Source organism: Branchiostoma belcheri, unplaced genomic scaffold, assembly GCF_001625305.1.
Source record: "Branchiostoma belcheri isolate BF01 breed outbred unplaced genomic scaffold, Haploidv18h27 scaffold102, whole genome shotgun sequence".
In the NCBI taxonomy this organism is placed as follows: Eukaryota; Metazoa; Chordata; class Leptocardii; order Amphioxiformes; family Branchiostomatidae; genus Branchiostoma; species Branchiostoma belcheri.
This window is the reverse complement of record NW_017802403.1, coordinates 88,051-110,310: the sequence shown is the minus strand read 5'-3', so window position 1 is coordinate 110,310 and position 22,260 is coordinate 88,051. Positions and strand designations below refer to the sequence as shown.

Sequence of the window (22,260 nt, the reverse complement as noted above, 5' to 3'; positions counted from 1 at the left end):
AATTGCAGTTCAAAATTGTTTCATAATGACTTCTACCAACACAGATGAACTTTCAAGACAAGTGCTTGATATATATTGTATTCACCAATTTCTCACTTCCCATAATGCCTAATAAAGATCACGGATATGGATCGGATATGACGCAAGAAGGGGATTTACGTAATGCGACCGTGCGAGTAGGAGAGTCTTTGGTAGAAGGTAGAACAATAGAAGGTACCCCATTTTCGAGAATTCTCTAATTCCAACAAAAATGCAATTATGGCATGCGATTTATACTAGATAAATAATTCAAAAACAATATAGTTGACCATTTTGTCGATAGAACTTGTTGGAAATATTACATCGAGGAAGGGGGAGGGGGTGGTCATACGTCATATCCGTGATCTTTACTTGGCATTATGGGAAGTGTGAAATTAGTCCATACAGAAATGTTGTTGTTGTTGTTTTTTTCATACCGACGCTTCGTAGTTCTTCCAGGTCTTTTAACACGTCACTTAGGCCGAGTTCCGCAAGGGACTCTGGGAGTTTCTCGGTGAGGCTTGTCACTTCCGGTAGTAAGACGTCATAGTTGACACATGGAGGCCGCAGGGCTTTTCCGTGACCGGGAGGGCCGTACTTCGGCCTCACTAGACAGGCGTCTAGAACAACCCCAATAGTAACAGTCGAGTCAGTATGACATTCTTACGAATTCGCTGTTGTGTCAATAAAGTCAATGACGTCCTCATAATTAACCCATACAGCAAAAAAAATCCGTCATAAAATTAGAGGGGCATTGATTTTGGTTATAATTTTCACTTTTCAATATATTTGTGCAATTAGCTCACGTATTGTGCATAATACTTCGACAAAAAGTCGCATTCGCGTATTTAAGAATCACATCCCGTTTATATAGTTTTCAAACGAGCCCCGGAGTCACAGAAAGTAGGGACATCCGGGGCAGAGAGGTCTTCCCAAGGGTTTCCAGGAATGTGGGAATAGATGTGGGTCAGAGACATGCCTGTGGACATTCCATTCCTGTGGACAAAATTCTTGCTAACTGCACACAATACTGTACCATTAGGCTCCTCCCTGAAACGTCGCCAAAAAGCAATCGATCTTCCACCACCGACCTCTGCTTGGAGAGTACTCATATGAGTACAATATTTATTATATGGAGGTTGCACACATGGTAAGTTTAACAGTGTAAACTCTGGAATGATCGTGGCTGATTCTTACCATCAACAGTCAGTTTTAGTTGTGCATCGTTCATCGGAAAAAGCGTCATCAACAGTAGACAGACCCGAAACCTGTAAATTTAAGGGCAGAGAGATATTCAAACACAGCCATTCTGTCACGGTCCTGTTTTTCAACATTGTAGGAATACTATCACTAAAATGATCCGTGAAATTGTATGAATATGTTATATTGAAACTTTATTGCATGTTCATTCCCCGAGGGATAAATGCATGAATGTACAAAGTACAATGTACTATAGAGTACTACAACAATAGTAATAAAGAAAAGGCTAACATTAGGTCTAAGGTATGCAATGCTAAAAATGAAATAAAAAGAAATATATATATATAAGTGGTATTGATCTATATATGTATATATAGTTAGGCCACAGAAAGTATTTTTATGGATGACATCAATCAGCGCGCGAAGTCTCAGTGTTCGAAATATATATATATATTTATTCTAATTTCTTTACAATATTCGGTTTTGAATTTTCTGTAAAACATATATAGTATTATCCACCTTAAATGAGGCACTTGCAAACACTGAATGTTTCTTTGCATAACGAAGAAAGACCAGTGCCCGCGGCGTCGACTATCAAGATCCTTGTTATAGATCATTTCTTAGAAGTCTGAAGTTATTTCCATACTCATACCAGCCAACGTACATAAATCGGATAACCAGAAGTCTTATCTATACATTTCTTCAATGATAAATATACGCTAATACAGATGTACAGCAGGAAATGGTACATTTTATCCATATACTGAGACAATTATATATGCTACATTGCATATGTAGGTCGAGGACTCATATCCCGAATATATGTGGCAGGCTCGTTTCACATAGAGAGGTTGAACTGTATTTCAAACCCTCTCTTTTCATGAATAGACATTTGGATGTCAAAAATTTGCTGTAAGAATTGCAGTGACCGTTAATATTTGAGTGTCAGTGCTTTGATCAAGGCCCACTTTGAAGAACATCATTAGAAATTCGTAATATGATTTGGAGAGATCCATGAATTAGACAAAATCAAATCAACTATCTTTGAAAGTTCTTGTAGCCTTATATTGAAAAATGATAATAATAACGCCACTCACCCCATTATGATTCTCGGATCGTCTTCTTAAAGATTATTTATAATTTTATGAAGAAGAAATGAGTAGTGTTGTGTGTTATGACGTAACTGATATGAACTTTGCCCTTAAGAGGCTGTCCTGCAGAAAACCTGTCGAACGGTGTCCTACATTTTGTGCGTAGCTTACCGCGCAGAGTTTTCTATCGTTCTGTATTTGTTTTTATGAACGCAGGTAGCTATATGATGAGATTCTTTATTGACACAACAAAAAAGTACCGGGACATTTGCATGGTCTTCTACAACTAAAGATCTAACAAAGCTAAATACATGTGTGGATAACGTCGTCTTACGTACAGAGTATATATATGTATGCTGTAACAATAAAGGTTTAACAATTCTCTAATATGTGGTCTCTAAAATCGAAACATTTTTAATGTATTTTCCTATTTGAACACTGTATTGGTTATCTCCCCTGAGAATAATGCAGTTGAATTTATCTATAGGATCTAACGTATTGAAATCAATTAAACAAGCGGAAAGAAAAGATTTTTTTCGAGCGTTATGGAGCGAAAACTTCACAGTTAGGTCACGCCGTCTTAATTTTATGGATGACATCATCTGAAGACCCCCAAACTAGTGCGCGCGGGCGGATAAAAAAGTCGGCCAAAAATAAAATTGCTACTAAACCACAGTGGCACAGGAATGCAAAGCTGGTATTGTGAATTTGCCGCAGTACATAGCGACGTATACGACAAGCCGGTGTGACAGAGATCTCGCACCCCCAGTGATTTCGCACCCCCCGGAGCGAAATCACTAGCGATCTCGCACCCCCCGGAACGGGGGTGCGAAAACACTAGTTTGGGGGGTGCGAAAACACTAGCTTGGGGGGTGCGAGATTGCTAGCGATTTCGCCCCGGGGGGTTCGAGATCGCTAGTGATCTCGCCCCGGGGGGGTGCAAAATCAGGGGGTGCGAGATCTCCGTCACACCGGCACATGCTGGCTTTTTCGTGAAAATTGAATCGGCACTGTACATATGAGTTCTTGAGTCGTGGAGCTTCGTTAGCCTGGGTGCCATCCTCCGGAGTTACAACGTATACTACCCAGGCCTAGAGCCAGGCCAGAGTCTCGGTGGACGTGATCTTGCCCATCAAGCCCATGCTTGTCCTGATAAACCAAAACCCATCGTTTCTCTCCGCAACATTAACTTGCGTTTACTCTCAAAATCGCAAGGTGGCAGTTCGTATAAACATAAACAAGATCACATGTGGTGCGTGTCACCTGCAGGACACGCCCACTCAATTTGCATACACGAAAGCTACACGTATTGGTGGGCGTGACTTAGGCAGTGTCGTGGCCTTTTGTGTGGCCTGGGCAAATTATGCTATGCTGTCATCAGACAAAAATAAAGCTGATGTTGCATGCTATTCACATGTTTCGCAGCCCAGCCTGACGCTTTAAGTTGCTGTTCCTGTTCAGCTAGCGCTAGGTAGAACCATGGAGGTAAAAGATTTTTCTACCTCCATGGTAGAACCTAGCTAGCTTCACGTAGCTGCCCTAGCGGCCCAGAAGTCACTGTCAAAGTCGTAAGTTCATATTTTGTTTTGATACGTTGTCCTGACTTCCTGTTAAAAACTTTGTGTTTTTTTCTACTACTATTTCTAAGACGTCACAGATAGTCACGTTTACGTTAGTATTTTCCTGTAAGACGTGAGAGTTTTGAGACGCACTGTCAAAGGGGGAGGGGGGTACATATATAGCCCCAACCCCAGGTGTCTGGCGTGTGGGCCAGGGGGATAGGGGGAGGGTGCGTGTAGGATGATCTTCCATGATCAAGGAAGCGAAATTGAAACGAGGACGTGTAACATCTTAATCATCAGTCTTTCCACAGCCATTATGTCTGTATATTCACTACCTCTTAGAGTCTTACATGACCAATTCAATATGCCTCAAATATTATAGTGTTGCAATGTGTTTTAGGAGACCGTCCCCAGTGACAGGAAGTTGTCATAACTGTCACCACATCTGTATCTGATTATCATGAACAAAGTACCCAGACCACAGTGTCTGGGAATCACAGTTCTAGCAGGCAACTACAGAGTGCGGACCTTCTTCTATTATACCCTCTCTCTCTCTCTCTCTCTCTCTCTCTTCCAATACCCTACAATAGTATATTTGTCGATAGTCAATATGTCTATAATGCTATGTTCCTGACATTTTGAATCATTTGATTCAAATTATTGATTGTGAACCTATTGTTTTATAGATTTTTGGAGAGTCAACAATTGCAAGATGTATGGCTTGAGGTGTCTGAAGACTGCCAAGGCAGGTGAGTTCTAAAAATTGGTCTTAGCCTATTTACCGGAAAACACCAGAATATACCGGAATACACAATATAGGAGGCTGAAATCTACTAGAATACATCCTGGGTACGACATTGACCCAACAGATTATCCGCTGGTTGCTGTTTCGTCCGTTACGGCTTACGAAAAATCCAGACTACGATTTACAGGGAATTTTAAGGGCCGATTACGCTTTATGTGACATGCACTGGCTAACGCAATGAACGCTTTATATTACGGAAAAGAGTATACAGAGTGAGACCCTCACGCAGGCCCTTCCCAAAGAGAAATATGGGAAATTTTCGCCTCCTCACTATAAATTATGGTTAATAACTTCCCTACGAATTACGGGAAATTAAAGAGGCTCATCAACACCTTACGGAAAAGAGTATACAGAGTGAGACCCTCACGCAGGCCCTTCCCAAAGAGAAACGGGATAGACTAAACTTGTAAAAATGTACATGTATACTGTCTAAGGCTATTTGGAACCAGGAAAATTGTCGTACACAGCAATGATGAGACCACTGAAGAGATCATGGTCACGCATTATGTACAAATGTACCCGTTATGTGTCCGGTGGCTACTGTAATGGACACTCCTCTGGCCAATGGGTACTGCCTTGTCACTGTATGATCTGCTTGGAGATTACGGAAAAATCTACCAAGACATTGTGGATTTTTTTGCCATCTAAAATTGGGCAAAACTCTTTTGAGAAAATGTTTGTTATAACGGTTCTACATTGAGTAATATTTCACAAGAAATTCCTTTGTTGTCCACAGATGGAACGAAGACATACCAGTATTGTTTCTAATTAGTTTTCACAGCTTGATACTTGGGAATGGCTGAGATGTCTGTCACATTGTCACAATCATTCCTGTGGGCTGTTTCTAATTAAGAGCACTCAGTTACTGTAAATCACTTGATATTTGCAGTACTATTATTTTGTGTTTTTTGAGGTCTGAATTTATCATTACGGGAAACAAATAATTCGCCAACTTTCTAATCCTGCCATCAGCGCAGACACGTACATTCAGGGGTTCCAGAGCATACAGTGCAATTTTACAGAATACAGTGCAAGTTTACTAGGAGTATTGTTCAGTGCAAGTTTACGGAATTAAGTGCAAGTTTACTTGTATACAGTGCAAGTTTACGGAATACATTGCAATCGTATTAGTATACAGTGCAATTTTACAGAATCACGTGACTTGGACCCCACTTTTTCCAATGCGTTTCAAGATGGCGGACGCCGCTGACCGACATATATCTGACCGTCTTATTCGAGCGAATTCGAAATGATCCCTGTGCAGTAACATGCCCTATGTAGTATGTAGTGATTAGACTAAAGGTCTATCTGCGAGACCGGTCCAAATTTGCTCGAAAAACACAGAAATATGTGAGTACGCTACATCGGCGGCATCCCGGAAAACCGGACCAAATCACGTGAATCTAACGTCACTAGTCAAATTGCACTGTATTCCGTTTCAGTTCCACAAACATGCCCATTTTTCTTAGACTGTGAGATTTTCCCACCGCAAATTTATGTAGCGATTTACAGTATATAGGCACTGTGACTTTCATACAAGCTACGTCTTTCTCATATGTTTCAGTCCCTCTGAAAGAGATAGACGTCCAAGTGGACATCATTGGATACGTATCCAATGTGACGTCTTCTCTGGAGTACCAGAATGAAGAAGACAACCCTATCGAGGCAGTCTTTGTGTTTCCGCTGGACGAGTCGAGCGCCGTGTACAAGTTTGAGGCCCTCATTGAAGGTCGCAGGGTCATTGGCAAGGTCAAAGAAAAACAGAAGGTAAAAAAAGCTATTTACCATTTAGTATATTTTTTCTACCTGATAAGAAATACATATAGATGCTCAGCGGCAGGCCTCGAAATTAACTTTGTTTACTATTGTCCCATAATTGTCCCGAACATAAATTTCAATTGTCCCGAACTGAAGATGGACTGTCCCAGCCTGCTTTTCAGGAATTAAGTTTATGACAACAGAATTTGTACAACTTGAAGTCCACTTTATTAGTAGATGTAGGGAAAGACATGATCATGAGCATGGCACCATCTTTGAGGCCTCCCTCCCCGATATTTGGAATCCTTGATTGGTCAGGTAAAATGTTTGTCAGAGTATTATGGGCTGCCGGCAGTCTGCAGCATGATTTATGGATCGCGTAATGATGTGGATGGTCTTAGAATTTTCCAATTGCCCCGAAATTGTCCCGAAACGTAATTTGAATTGTACAAAGACAAGCTGTGCTCTATGGATCATTGTGTATGACTCATGAGGGTTATAGATAGATGATCAGTTAATTTGTCATGTCAGACAGGTTGGTACATGTATACCCCCCACCGGTGTACATGTAAGTCGCCCCCAAAAATAGATTCCATATGTTGGCAACCTTGCAAATTGTTGTAAGGGCAAAACTGTGGCCACATACGTGTAACATGAAAACCGAGACTTGACAATGACAATGAACTTTATTGCATATTCACGCCCTACATGGGCCAAATGCACTAAGTTAGATAACTATAGGTACAGGTATAGAAGAAACAAGTGTTATACTTCTGTGTTATAACTATAGGTACAGGTATAGAAGAACAAGTGTTATACTTCTGTGTTATAACTATAGGTACAGGTATAGAAGAACAAGTGTTATACTTCTGTGTTATAACTATAGGTACAGGTATAGAAGAAACAAGTGTTATACTTCTGTGTTATAACTATAGGTACAGGTATAGAAGAACAAGTGTTATACTTCTGTGCTATAACTATAGGTACAGGTATAGAAGAAACAAGTGTAATACATCTGTGTTATAACTATAGCCTTAGGTACTGGTATAGAAGCAACAAGTGTTATACTTCTGTGCTACACATTGTCAAGTACTCTCTAAGTTCTAACTACAAGGTCTATCTACAGGATCTCTTCTCTCTTGCCCGATAGCAAATTGTTTTCTTCATTTTGCAGCATAGATTTTGCAATCTATGAAAGGTTTTAGGTGGTTTGGAAAGAAAAGGGGCTTGTGATATGTTTTCTTTTTTGTAGTAAGTCTGGAATTGGTTCTTGACTGTAAGGGCTTTTTGGACATAAGAACATGAATATTTTTAGTCTGGAACCAGTCCAGTGAACCAGTACACAGCACTAGTTTCATATGTCATAAATTACTAGTAATATTCTGACTCAACACAGGCGCGGGAAGAATATGACGACGCCATAGCTAGCGGGGAGGGCGCCTTCCTCTTAGAAGAGGACGACCGCGCCGGGGACGTGTTCAAGTGCAGCGTGGGAAATCTGCCGCCCAAAACGTCGGCTACCATCCGGCTGAGCTACGTGTCAGAACTGCCGGTGGAGGCCGACAGCTCCCTCAAGTTTGTACTCCCAGCTGTTCTCAACCCACGCTACTCATCCGGTACAGGTTAGTAGCCTCTACCAGGCTTGAGGGCGCGGCTGGAAATAGTAGAAATTGGCAAAATAGAGAGATAAACACGCCGAGGGAGTTAGTCAGCCAGTTTACAGTTTACCGGCTCCTCAAGATAGAAGATAGCTATATTCCACAGGCTTGAGGGGCCGGCAAACTGTAAACTGGCTGACTAACTCCCTCGGCATGTTTACAGTACAGCTCGCGTTATAGTTTCCAACTCTGACAACCGCGAACGCGGCATTGACGCGATAAGACCGCGTTCCGCATGCGTTAATGAAGGGTGTGACCGCGTTAGGGTTTCAACTATAACGCGTTTACCAAGCGTCAGGGTTTCAACTATAACGCGTTTTCATAGGTATTCATATGCACGGGGCGGCAAGATTAAAGGGAAGTAGGAGGGGTACTGATTAACCCCACGCAGGGTGGGAAATGCGTGGACTCAAGACAACGTCAAAATTTTACGATCTTCTGTGACAAGATCTGCACGGCTACTGTGGCAATACCGCGGTGTGTAGTACTAAGGGTATCAAGGGTACTCGTATCTGGAGTCGCTTGTACAAAGTATAGCAGGTTAAGGCCTGCGAAAAAATAACGTTTCGTGTCGTTTGATAATGATAGTACCATAAATTCCAGAATAAAGCACTCATGTTTTGAAACTTTTCAAAATCGTCAAAGACGGGGTGCGTACTTAATTTGAGGGTTTCCCTGAAATCCGTCGACGCCGCAGGAATATAGCGAACACCGGCAAGTGGAGCTTGGAACGACATCGATTCGTTCATAGCATGTTTAGATAAGAATGTTGAAGAGTGGAAATAAAGTTATCTTCAATAAATGAGCATCTTTCTGTTGGGTATCGTCGATATTGACACCAAGTTTCGTTAAAATAAAGTCAAGTGACACATGGTAAGAAATGTAGGTCACTCACGTCCCGAGCGCAAGATTGTTCGCCAGCCAGCCGGCGCCGATCTCAGAAGACACCGGCAGAAAATAACTCATCGACCCCGTAAGTATATACACAATTGTAAGAGGGTTTATGAGTGGTAATTTGAAATGCAAGCCGTGAACGCTCTTGATCGTCGTAACGTGACATAAATAAACGTAAGTTGACATTACCACCGCTACATAACATCCAGTGAGTGTGCGTGGTCAGTTTTTATGCACTTACGGACAAAGACGACATCCATGCTGTTACAAAGGTTCGGTTGACAGAAATTGTTTCATTACGTACCACAAATCTCATAAAATCTTGATAAATGCCATGTTGTAGCGGGGCTATACCAGCCTGTACTACGTGAAACTTGCTGTGTAGATTGTAACGTTACACGGCATGGGATGTTGCAATGATTGGGCGGAGTTTAAAATCTACTCTTGTGAAACGTCCTGCCGCCCGACCAGTGGGCGGGGTCCGGTCTCTGCCTTGGAAGGCGTGACGCCACTCTGTCTAGCTCGCTGAGCACGTGCTGGCCACGCATCGTGGGAACCAGCGGCGGGAAGCTTTCCAGATCTTTCAATGCTGGGGATTTTTATTCCTTTGATTTTGTGACATAAGCATTACTTTGTACGAGATATTTTGAAACCTTTCCACTCTCTCACGTTCAGAATCGCAAGTGGGGGTACAGAAGCCTTTTGTTGTTGCTTTGGTTTCGGTGTCAAATTTTAAATACTTCCCCGCCTCAATGATTGTTGCCAATCAGCTTAGAACTGTCGGCGCCTTTCGTAAAGAACAACAAAGCCACGTACTGCGTTAACATTTAAATGCCCCCCCGCCACCGATAAAACCAACATTGTAATATTGTCTTCAAATTGTCTCCAAATATCTTTTACCATTGCTTACTTGATCGCCGACACTCTCCAAAGCTGTACGTTTCGCTGCACTTGCCTTACCTTTCGTTGCGGTGGTAATGTCTTGCGAGCCGGCTGTGGCCCGCGGACGTAGAACAGCCGAAGATGAAAAGTTTCCCGCTAAAATAGTATAAACGAGTTACCAACAATCGCTTAGCACACGACCGTTTTTTCTTGATTACTTCAACGAACTATACGGTAATCAGCTACAAATTTTATGATCGAATAAGCTGATTGTTTTGTGTGCCAGTATATTGTTTTGTCAGTATTACTTATTAACAGAATTAAATGTACATGTATGCAAAATACATCAGCTCTTCATAGTAATCAGAGAAAAATTATTTATTTTTTTTATTACAGGTGATGTCGACCTTTAGAAGAGAAGGTTTGGATGGGAACAGGACCTACACATGTGTATGTAACATCGATACCGGCCCCCGGTTTGGAAATGTGATCCAGGAAATATGACCCCAGCATTATTCAGTATTGTGTTATTAGTGGACTCGGGTTCTCCGTCCTCATAGCGGGCTCCCGCGTCTCGTAACGCAAGAGGCAGTCAATGTAGCCCAGCTTTCCCTGTCAGCAGCCAGCCTCAAGGCTTCCTTCCAGCTCTTCTTGACTGCTATAATATATAATCAAGTCTTCCCTTTGTCTGAAATCTTACCTTGTTTAGTTTGTGTGCAATTATTCCAGTGTCTTGCAGACAGAAAACTTCTGACTCGCTAGCGAATAAGACAAAGTTCTTTACATTACATCTTTACAATTCTTTACTTGTACAAAGAAAGTAGTTGCAGATTTTATTTGTCCATGTGCTACTTTTGGTTTGATGTATATCGAACTTGAGAACGAAGTTACTTAAATCAGTTCCCAAATACGCACTGCCACTGGACGCAGTCGCATTATTCTTCAGTACACATGTATGCCTGTATTTATTCATTGGTTCTGTTCTGAAGAATATGTATATGCAGTGTACATCATAAATGGCGCTTTACAAAACATTATCGTTCCGACGTACATGTACAACGACTTTCAAGATTTGCTCTTTGAAGTACGGATTGTATCGCATGGTGAGACATAAAAGTTAAAAGGCGGTGCCTTCAGTAATTCGATCCTCCCGATCGCCGAATGTAACAAGTTTATAAACATATCCTTTCGCTATCGCCTAGTTCTTGGTGGACGGTTCTCCTTACCTGCGTTTCTGAGTCCTATCTTCCGGCCGATTAGCCCAACTTACCTGCTACTTGTGGATAGTGGATCGCCGTTTTTTCCAGTCCGGAGTTTCCCAGTCAGCTTGTTTTGTATTATTTAAAAAAAATTATGCCACATTCTACATCATTTTATAACATCAAGCATACAGTAGAAGTATAGAATATCTCTTTATTCGAACAGGGGCGTTTTTGGAACGCCTTTGATTTGAACTTATGTAACTTGTTAATGTGATTATATAGCATGACGGAGAGAAAAAAAATTACGAAAAAAGTGACTCCAACAGAAACATATGCTATAATACTGTTATCAATTAGCTACGGATAATTCTTCTGTATTCGGACGGTAAGTATTCGGACGGTAAGTATCAGGCTGCCGCTGCTACAGAGAGGCTGCTATCATCGCCGGGCGGCCCGGCTTGGCGGCGACTTGTGGACCGCCGTACGACGTCTCCCCCTGCGGATCGGCATGGTCAGATTTCGTAGTCGTTGATTGCTACTTTGAAAAAGTGATACCGTACCATTAGTCAGAATAATAAAGCTATAACATATGTTTTTATCCGATGTACGCAAAGATCGTAGATTCGGTGTGAAAATACCCCTGGAAAACGACAGTTTTTTCAACGTATCGGCTATAGGGAAGGCTGCGCGTTATATGTGAGTTGGGGGAGGGGGGCGTGGTGGTATCGCTTTGCCGACAATGTTCGACAATGTTTTCGTCGGATGAAACCCTATAAAACGTTGACATTTTGGCCTAGCATCCGTTTAGGTGGAAATTTGGGGGAATTTTGGCGGCTTCTTGAAGAGTTTTGTGTGTCAAGACTCCACGTCCGCTGCATAACGCTGCGGGCCGTGGCCCGATGTGCGTCGGCCTGGCGACGGTCGGCACTTTGTGAGATACATTCTCTTACGGCTGTTGACTTTTGAAACGTTATAAACGCACTAAATTTTGTGTTGAACATTGTAGTTGTAGTTGTACCTATCTCTGTAACGACATGAGAGAGGTGCCAACAATGCTACATGACGCTGTTCAAGGTGACAAGTCGCTATTGTCTTGCAAAACCGTAAAACAAACATGAAATCTGACGCCATCTCATTAACTTTCGTCTGGCGATCGGAAACGCGTTATGGTTACGCGATACGCCAACTCTACCGCGTTATGCCGCGTGCGGGTTAGCGTTTATGCATATTTGCCGAACGCGTTCGTAACGCGCGGGGAACGCGGCATTGACGCGGCACGATGGAAACATTGACGCGAGCTGTACTGTATGTCTCTATTTTGCCAATTTCTACTATTTCCTGCCGCGCCCTCAAGCCTGGTAGAGGCTAGGTTAGTGGTGTAATTATGGTAGAAGGTAGAAAACCAAAATCAGGGCTCAAAATTCACTTTTAGTAGGTGCAAAGGTGCACAGAGCCTAAAAAAAAATTGCGGTGCACCATATGAATATGACTGTTATTCAATAAAGAGTTTTTTCTGAAATTTAGATGTCAAGAATATACTTATATACGTTAGATATCTGTACATAATCATGTAAACCTTGACTAAAATATTTGGGGGCAGAGGTACACGCACAGAAGAAAAATTGGATGCACAGCTCCAATTTTGGTTGTACCAAAGTGCACAATGCACCCAGTATTTCGAGTATTATGAAAGACAAAAAAGAAATCTGACATTTCAGACTTCTGGGAAATATTTTGGGTTTTGACTTTTACCCCATTTTCTGTGTCTGACCTTTTGAACTGTTAATCAGCTGCTCATAAATTTGTTACATAATCTCCCAACCTACTCTTAACAGGTATGGCAGTAAACTGAAAACTTAAGATTTGATTGGTCTAATGGCTTCATGTACAATGTAAATAATACTTAGGCCAAATTAATCTACATGTAATTTCTTGGTTAACGGATTCGTCCGCTTCATTTTTTCTTGTTTGCAAAAAAAAAATTCAGAATCAATTGCAAAATGCTCATATTTTGCCATGAACAGTTGAAAACAAGACTTGTTCTTCCTAGTTGTTACAGTTATTCTATCTTTCAATGCATTGGTATCATAAATTTGAACCAGCCTGGTGTGTTGACTTCAAGTTCATGTCTCCTAACGTACCATTTTGGGCCATATATATATATGATAGGATGCCTAGGCCTGTTTTTATTTCTATTTTTTTCGCCTGCCCGCTCCATTTTTTTTCTAGAAAAATCTGTTAACCAAGAAATTAAATTGGTGTGGCCTCATATAATGGTAATTTACAATGTATGATTCAGGAGCTGGGGTCTATGATGACACCTACATGGCTGGGCCGACCGCTGATGTTTTGACCTCTGACGTTCCTTACGTGCTCAAGCTCAAGGTCAATGTGTCATCTCCAAACTCCATTGACAAGATCGAGTCCCCGAAGTCTTCCCTTGACGTGACATATGGAGGAACTTCTGCTCAGGTCAGAGGCCAACAAATTGTTCTCTTTTTTTAGCCTTACTAGGCCTTATAGGCCATGTTGATTTGATAATATGGATCACGTCTTTGTGCGCATGAAGTTTTTCACCTTATTCATGCAAAGCAGCTGCAAAATCATCAGACCAAAATATAATGCGGCCGTAAATTGCAAAAAATATTGGATGCAAAACGATATCATACTCAAATCAATTCCATAGGAAAAAATTTTGGATGGAAAACAATATCATACTCAAATCAGTTCCATAGGAAAAAATTTGATTGTCAAAAATGAGTGTATTACATGTATTCGCCATACCATACTCTCCAAGCAGAGGTTTGGGTTTGGGGTTATTTTGGGGTGTTTTTAGGCTTTTGTTATCAGGGTTTCTCTTTTGAACTGGAATTTTTTCACCCCTGGGTTTGGTGGGGAAAAAAATCCAGTGCAAAAGAGAAACCCCGATAGAAATAAGCCTAAAAACACGCTAAAATAACCCCAAACCCAAACCTCTGCTTGAAGAGCCATACCATACTCTAAATGTGCTTATGTCTTTTGTTTGACCTGAAAATCAGGTGACTCTGAAGGATGACCACAAGTTTGACTCGGATGTGGAGCTCTACGTCCACTATAAGGACAAACACAGACCATTTGCTGTAACTGAGCTGGGACAAGGAACAGGTATTTTGAATACTGTATCTGTTTTTTTTTTTGGTAGAATTCAAAGTTTCATCCTTAGGCTCACTTTAGACTAGAAAGGGTTTACCACTCGAAACCCCTCAAAACCCACGGTGGAGGTGGTTTCAAAAACCCACACATAAAAATACCATTTTTCCCCCTTTAGACTGGAAACGTTTTGCACATCGGAAACATTTTTCCAAGCGAAACTGTTTGAAATAAGCATTTCTAACATAAAGTCACGGTCTTATTCCCAACACAAAGAAAGACTCACAGTACATTTTCGGTCATCAACCTTCATCCGATGTCTGATCCACGCGCTCAGCCGACTCTGGTAGTGAGAAGCGTGATGATGTCAGGAGTGAGTCAAATGTGACGTCATCACGAGAAAAACGGACATGTTCGTGGAACTATTATAATATGTTCACGGTGATGGAAGCTTTAGGACCAGAAGAAAGAGAGTCAGAACAGTACAGAAGTAACCGCAAAAACCGTGAATGTGAAAGTACCGTATTAAGAAAACAGGGCTCGAATTCCTTTTTTTTTCAGGTACATGTATGTGCAAAATTGCACATTTGCAAAAATTTTAGGTGCAATTTGACATATTTATGTGCAAATTATGTCATTGAAGGTTAGACATCAAGGCAATAGTATATGCCAAAAAATAAAACAGTTACTCAAGCCACTGGATATGATTTTGAAAACGGTCAGACATTTCAGGTAGCATCCAAAGTACATGTACCTGCAGGAGAAAAGCAGGTTTATAACCTGAGAACTTAGTTTGATTTATATGCAAATAAAGTCCAAAATTTGAAAGTCCAAAAAATTAAATCAAGACAAGGATGATGCAAGTTAGTCAAGGAGCTCCTGTTGTTTCTGAACAGGAGCTTAAGACATTATTGTGTTGTCTGTCCTTAGGGCTCAGAGAGTGCCAAATCCCAAGTAATTTTTGCTTCTTTGCCTGCAACCCCTCCAGCTCTTGGTGCAAAACTGCACATTTAAATATATTTAAGTGCACATGGGTATTTCAAGCCCTGATTAAGTGATATACAGTTTAATATATATATAATGTCCAAATTTTCTCCCTGTTACAGAAGGCTTCATGGCTGAGCACACGGTCATGCTGACCTTTGTACCCGACCTTTCCCGCGATGACCTGGTCACCACCTGCGGAGAGTTCATCTTCATCCTGGACCGCTCCGGGAGCATGAGCGGCTCCAAGATCAAGAACGCACGAGAAACCCTGCTTCTGTTTCTTAAGAGCCTTCCTGTTGGTTGTTACTTCAACATTGTCGGATTTGGGAGCTCGTACAAGACCTTATTCAAGTAAGTTAGGCCACATCAATTTTGGAATTGCCTGCTTCTTTTTTTTTTTGCTGATATGCAAATAATAAAATGGTAATTCATGATCATCAGGTTTGGAGTCAACCCCAAAATGCTCATATTTTGGCCCTAACAGATGAAAATAACATTGTTGAAAACAAGTGTATAGTGAACGAGCCCGGGGTCACAGAAGGTAGGGCATCTGGGGAAGAGAGGTCTTCCCAAAGGTTTCCGGAAATGTGGGGATAGACGTGGGTCATCAGGGGCATGCCTGTGGACATTCCATCCCTGTACACAAAATGCCTGTACTACTCCTAGAATTCTTGCAAACTGCACACCATACTGTACCATTAGGCTCCTCCCTGAGACGTCGCCAAAAATATTGCATTCAGAGATGATTACCATGTACTAGTAATTGGCACCAGGGGTGACACAGAAACAACTAGCTAGTACAAAAGGCAATACCGTTAGTTATTAATATATTGATGTGGACTGTGTGTGATGCACTACAGCAACAGTAAACAGTACGACAACAAGAGCCTGAAAACAGCCTGCAAGGCCCTGAAAGAGATGGAGGCAGACTTGGGAGGAACTGAGATCCTCCAACCGCTACAGTTTGTGTACAAACAACCTGCGATAGAAGGGCATCCTAGACAGGTGGGGAAAATACACTGTCAATCACTTTATATTCACAGTAGCAAAATTTCACGGTTTGAGAAAAATGGACGTCATGAACTATATGTTCGTCACCGCAGAAGAAAGAAAGTCGGCAAATTGTTTGTTTGCAGTACTGTATACATGTAAATAATAATAATGAAATGATAATAAATTTGCGGTACAGAAGTGACCACAAAAACTGCCAAACTGAATATAAAACTTCTGCAATTATATTAAGTGTTTTACAGTATCAAGTTTTTGCAAATGAGCCCTTTTTTACACAACTGTATTTTGGGGGACTGCCAGCTACAGTAATTACATGTAGGCTGACCCCTGGAAAGCAACTTTTCAATTTGGCAGAAAAAAAGATGCACACTATCAAAAAATTTTAAAAACTTTGATCATCTTACAAAATGTATTTTACATACTAAATCTAAACTTACATTTTGTGTTTACATTACATTTTGTACCTTGTAGCTCCTCATAGAAATGATCCCCATGTCATATTTAATCCTATGTTGTAGCATAATCGATCTGTAGTGGTGTGCTTTTTTTTAATACAGCTGTTCCTGTTGACTGATGGAGAAGTATGGGACACACAAGCATGTGTAAGGGAGGTGGCGAAGCATGCCGACTCTGCGAGGTGAGAGTGTGTGTGTGTACTCGTGTGTGTGTGTGTGTGTGTGTGTGTGTGTGTGTGTGTACGCACACCATGTGTATGATGTTAGGGTAGACTGAGTACAATTACCTTTAGCCATGGCCATAGGAACCTATGGTTAAATACACTGAAACAAGTCCTCATGAAAATTACTTTCTCACATTTCAATCTCAACAAGACTAGCAATGAAAACATACATTGGCATGGCGACGGTGGTTGCTTTTAGGGTTATTGTTTGCATGGCACTGCCATCATTTCATGATTTTGAGGAAGCTGTTAAGTCTAGACAGATACAGTGCACTCCTCCCCTGAGTGAACGAGCCCCGGGGTCACAGAAAGAAGCCATCCGGGGCAGACATACATGTCTTCCCAAGGTTTCCAGGAATGTGGGCATAGATGTAGGTCAGAGAAATGCCTGTGGACATTCCATTCCTGTGGACAAAATTCCTAGAGAATTACTAGAATTCTTGCAGATCACACACAATACTGTACCATTATGCTCCTCCCTGAGACGTCGCCAAAAAGGAATTTTCAAAGATATTAACTAGTAGGCACTACAATCATGTTCCAATTTTGGGGCCTCTACTGTGCAACGCAATTGTGACGCCTGCCCAATATCTGCTTTAAGTTTGTGCCCATAAGTTATAAAATTTGGTTCCAATCCACAATGTCTAGTACAGTATGATTTTTAATCTTATCATTATAATGAGATTTTTTTATTTCACTCCATACTTAAGTATGGAGGGAAATACTGTTTTTACTGATGATTCTCCTCCTTCTTCTTCTTCTTCTCCTCCTGCCATTTCTTTAAATTGATTCAATTCCTTCATTTTTGGGCCAAACGACCTGGAATTTCGTATAAAGGTAGAGTGGGTAAATACCCCTAGGTCGTTTTTTTTTTNTTTTGCTCTTCTCTGTTGGAACAACGCAAGTTGGAGGTCAATGACCTGCGCCCGGCGTGTAAACAAGATTGGACAGGGAGCGGCTGTAATATCAAAGGAGCCGGCGGCTTCTGCTAGCCGGGTTGATAGTTAAGTAACATCAAGGTGGTTCAAAAGCAAACCTGATAAAGAAGGAAACCCCGTAGTTAATAGTTGAAAGTCTTGGTGGCTTGAGGCGATCGATACCGCCATGCTGTTTACTTTATATGACATACAATGCAGTGAGTGATGTGTATCGCAACGAGTTAGCTCGGTTGGTAACGCGCCAGACGGCAATCCCAGAAATTGTGAGTTCGAACCCCAGTGCATCGGATATTAACATTTTAAACAATTTTATCATTTTTAACAATTTTATCAGTTTTAACAATTTTATCAGTTTTAACAATTTTAACAATCCTGCATTTTAACAATTTCAACATTTTTTTTTTGATTTTCGTTGTTTTGCTTTTAACATTCAAAAACTGATTGTTCTTACTCAAGAATGTCAATAACTTAGAATGTTAGTCTTTTGTATTTTTCCAACATACAAACCAAAATCACTTTGATGTTGTCACAAAAGTATGGAGCTGACAAGAGAGAATGAGTACGGTACTCTGCCAGTGTGAAGAATCTACAGAGGTATTACCAGTCACTAGTAGCAAGAGATAGACCACATTGAATGATGACGATGAGGACGAATCATATGGAGTACTATCATAGCTTAGTACAGAAATTCTACTGCTTTACTTTACTTTACTTTCTTTCACTCTGTACATGCAATTAGCTCACTGGCATGATTTTAAAAATAAAGGTTATGATAATCATATTATATGTATAGCTTATTCAATGTATGGCTTCATAGTTTATGTGATTGTTAATAAGGCCATGTTGATTTGATTGTATGGATGGCATCTGTGCGCGCATCGGTTTTCGTTAATTTAAAACTAAGTTTACGACATTCATACAAAACATCTGGAAACTAAGCAAACATACTCTGTAAATTGATTACTGTAATTCCCGATTTTTTTTTCACTGTACCGCAACGTAACGCAAGCAGGAGGTCAATGTTCACGGTTTTCACTGTCACCTCTGTACCGTGAACTTATCTTTACAGTTAGGAAATAATTCCTGGACTTTCTTTTTCCTGCAACTGTCACCACCGTGAATATATAGTTCCGTGAACATGTCCATGTTTCTCAGACCGTGAAAATTTTGCTACCGTTAGTAGTAGTTGCAATTTCGTCATTTAGTAGTATTTAGATACCTGCAATATGTAACTTTGAAATTGAGATAAGTGTAAAGTAAAGCTGTCGAGATTTAAAGTGCTTGTCGTTGTATCTTTGTAAAAAAAAGGGAGATAATGGCCAAGTGCCATTTTTGTAAATATCTGTCGAGATTCAAAAAGCTTGTCCTTGTATGATTGCAGTATGATTTATTCAGAATCTTCTATTTTTGTATGGGGAGGGAGATGGAGTGAAATATTACATTTGCTCCGAAGCAAATGTTGGCCTTTCTAGTTTACTGTTTTCTTTTGTGGCCTTATGTCAAACAAAGCCGTGATGACAAAGAAAAATTCCATGCTGGCTCCCACCCTGCAACAATCCAATCTCACAATGACTGACCATGTTCTGACAGGTGCTTCTCTGTGGGGATCGGTGAGGGTGCGTCCACCGCACTGGTCAAGGGAGTGGCCAGAGCAGGGCGAGGCAAGGCCGAGTTTGTGTCAGGAACAGACAGACTGCAGGCAAAGGTACCGAAATATAGTATAATCTATCAATCTCGGAACATATCACACTGTCGGTCAAACCTCAGCACATGACCTACATTTTACAATGTAGAAGCGCCCACATCAAATCTGCTAAAAGGAATGTACTATTTTTTAGGTCTCCCGTGCTCTATGCAGAGCATAGGGATTGTGTCCATGTCCATATTTCCGTAGCCCTTGGGCGACACACAGTAGTGCTGTGTGTTTGACCTTCCCACACTCCCTCTCATATGTGCTGAGTGCAGCTAATTATAAAGCAGAGAAAGTCGTTGGTATGACCCAGCCGGGGTTTGAACTTTTTTTTAAATTGACACTTTGACAGAATACCTCATTTCAGCTTGTATCTCACATATTCAAGAACGACATTCTGTCTGTAGTTTTCATTTGCTGTGTTGAAAAAGATATTGTCTGCAACCTACAAAACAGAAACCCTAAAATATGTTTAGGTTTTGTGCAGGCACAGTATGTTCTTCTGACAGGCTTTTAGCTTTAACTCTTTAGCTTTAGCATGTAACTGCTCAACTTTCAACTTTTAATCATAAAAATCAATGTAGCAGCAGTACATAATACAGCTGAATTGCGTTGACCTAACAAATAGTAAACACAAAGCAATTAGCAAAAGTACAATGCAAACAACACAAACACCTAACTTAAATACATAATACATAGAAACACTAAGCCTTCATTTGACTTGTATAGACGGATTGAGCAATGTAAGAAGAAATTATACAGTCTGTTTGTTCTAGCCCTGATCCCCTCAGAGTTCCTGATCATGAGAGACTGCTAAAGTAAAACATACAGTAAATATGCTGCTATCATGTCCCAACCCTCAGGGGTGCCAGAGTATACAGTGCAATTTTACGGAATACAGTGCAATCGTATTAATTAGTGTACAGTGCAATTTTACGGAATACAGTGCAATCGTATTAATTAGTGTACAGTGCAATTTTAGGGAATACAGTGCAATCGTATTAATTAGTGTACAGTGCAATTTTACGGAATACAGTGCAATTTTACTAATGACATTGAATCACGTGACTTGAACCCTTTCTCTTCAGCTTCAAGATGGCGGACGCCGCTAGACTCACATATTTTTGTCTTTTTCGAGGGAATTCGAAATGATCCCTGTGCAGTAACATGCCCTGTGTGTAGTATGTAGTGATTTGACTAAAGGTCTATCTACGAGAACGGTCAAAGATCGCTTGACAAACACAGAAATGCTTGAGTACGCTACGTCAGCGGCATACCCGGAAAAACGGGTCTATTAGTCACGTGATTCAACGTCATTAGTAAAATAGCACTGTATTCCGTAAAATTGCACTGTATACTAATACGATTGCACTGTATTCCGTAAAATTGCATCGTATGCTCTGGCACCCCTGACCCTGCTCCCACCCTACAGGTGATGCGGCTGCTCAGCTGTGCCCTTCAGCCGACAGTGACAGGTGTGGGCTTGACCTGGCAGCTGCCTGATGGGGTGACAGCTGTGCCCATCCCCTCCACACCCCCACCTATCTTCAGTGGGGACCGCTTCATCATGTATGCACAGCTACAGGGACAGGTGGGAACGCATTTCACTATCTTACAGGACATTCTCAGCCAGGTGATACACTGTACATGTAATGCTAGTTCCAGTAAGCAGAATGACCCTAGCAGAACGCCCTGATCCTTGCCTTTTGTGTGGTCCACCTACAACAATAGACACCTGGGCATAGCATAGTGACTGAGTGATTTAGTGACTGAGTGAGAGTTACTGAGTGAGAGAGTGACTGAGTGACTGAGTGAGTGACTGACTGAGTGAGTTAGTGACTGAGTGAGTGAGTTAGTGAGTGAGTGACTGAGTGAGTGAGTGACTGAGTGACTGAGTGTGTGTGTGAGTGACTGAGTGAGTGACTGAGTGATTGAGTGACTCAGTGCGTGACTCAGTGAGTGAGTGAGTGAGTGAGTGAGTGAGTGAGTGAGTGAGTGAGTGAGTGAGTGAGTGAGTGAGTGAGTGAGTGAGTGAGTGAAACTTAAAACCTTTAGACATGGACCTGAATGTGGGTTTAGGTACAATTTGAACACAGCACGACCTAAGACTAAAGTTTCCTTTTCCTACATGTAGCTGCCGGTGGCTGGTACAGAAGGGTCGGTCACCCTGAGTGGTCAGGGTCCTTCAGGAGGAGATCACACACACCCTGAACCCGACCTTACAGCCACAGGACCAGGACATGCCGAGTGCAGAGGACAGCCCTGATCCTAAACAGTTACACCGGCTGGCAGCCAAGACTCTGGTGAAAGGTATGGATGACAACCTCTGGGAACCCCAAACTAATGCGAGTGTGCGAATGAGAAAAAGTTTTGGCAAGAAAACAATTTCCTTCATTATGAAATGTACAGTTGAAGAAATGATCTAACATGGTGTGGTATGATATGTAGAGCTGTGTACCTAAACAAATTTTAGGTACAGGTACAGGTACAGGTACACAGGTTTAGGTACAGGTCCGGACCTGAACCTGTACCTGAACAATTCGACCAATTTATATGCTCTTCTGAACTCCTTCAATAACAAAAAAACATTAATAAACTTGATAGTTAAGGTTTATTCTTTGTTTATGGTGAATGCTCAGATGAAATATAGGCAAAACTAAAGATGTTTTTGTTTTCATGAACACACTGTCCTTACACAGGGACCGATTTGAGGTCACAAATAGGCATAAAATTGGTGTGAAATTGTTTAGGTACAG

At 41.3% G+C, this 22,260-nt stretch overlaps 1 protein-coding gene across 1 annotated transcript in view; it reads left to right on the top strand.

Annotated features, from left to right (window-relative positions):
- The first annotated feature begins 3,618 nt into the window (after window positions 1-3,618).
- The window catches only part of LOC109474402 (von Willebrand factor A domain-containing protein 5A-like), a 25,676-nt gene continuing 7,034 nt past the window's right edge, over window positions 3,619-22,260 (top strand). Inside the window, exons 1-13 of the mRNA XM_019774702.1 lie at window positions 3,619-3,780; window positions 3,819-3,877; window positions 4,558-4,620; window positions 6,241-6,443; window positions 7,831-8,056; window positions 13,370-13,542; window positions 14,109-14,214; window positions 15,306-15,537; window positions 16,047-16,191; window positions 16,755-16,834; window positions 19,405-19,519; window positions 20,937-21,095; window positions 21,639-21,765. Coding sequence (XP_019630261.1) covers window positions 4,584-4,620; window positions 6,241-6,443; window positions 7,831-8,056; window positions 13,370-13,542; window positions 14,109-14,214; window positions 15,306-15,537; window positions 16,047-16,191; window positions 16,755-16,834; window positions 19,405-19,519; window positions 20,937-21,095; window positions 21,639-21,765 — 1,603 coding nt within the window. The 5' untranslated portion in view covers window positions 3,619-3,780; window positions 3,819-3,877; window positions 4,558-4,583. The remainder of the gene's footprint in view (window positions 3,781-3,818; window positions 3,878-4,557; window positions 4,621-6,240; window positions 6,444-7,830; window positions 8,057-13,369; window positions 13,543-14,108; window positions 14,215-15,305; window positions 15,538-16,046; window positions 16,192-16,754; window positions 16,835-19,404; window positions 19,520-20,936; window positions 21,096-21,638; window positions 21,766-22,260) is intronic.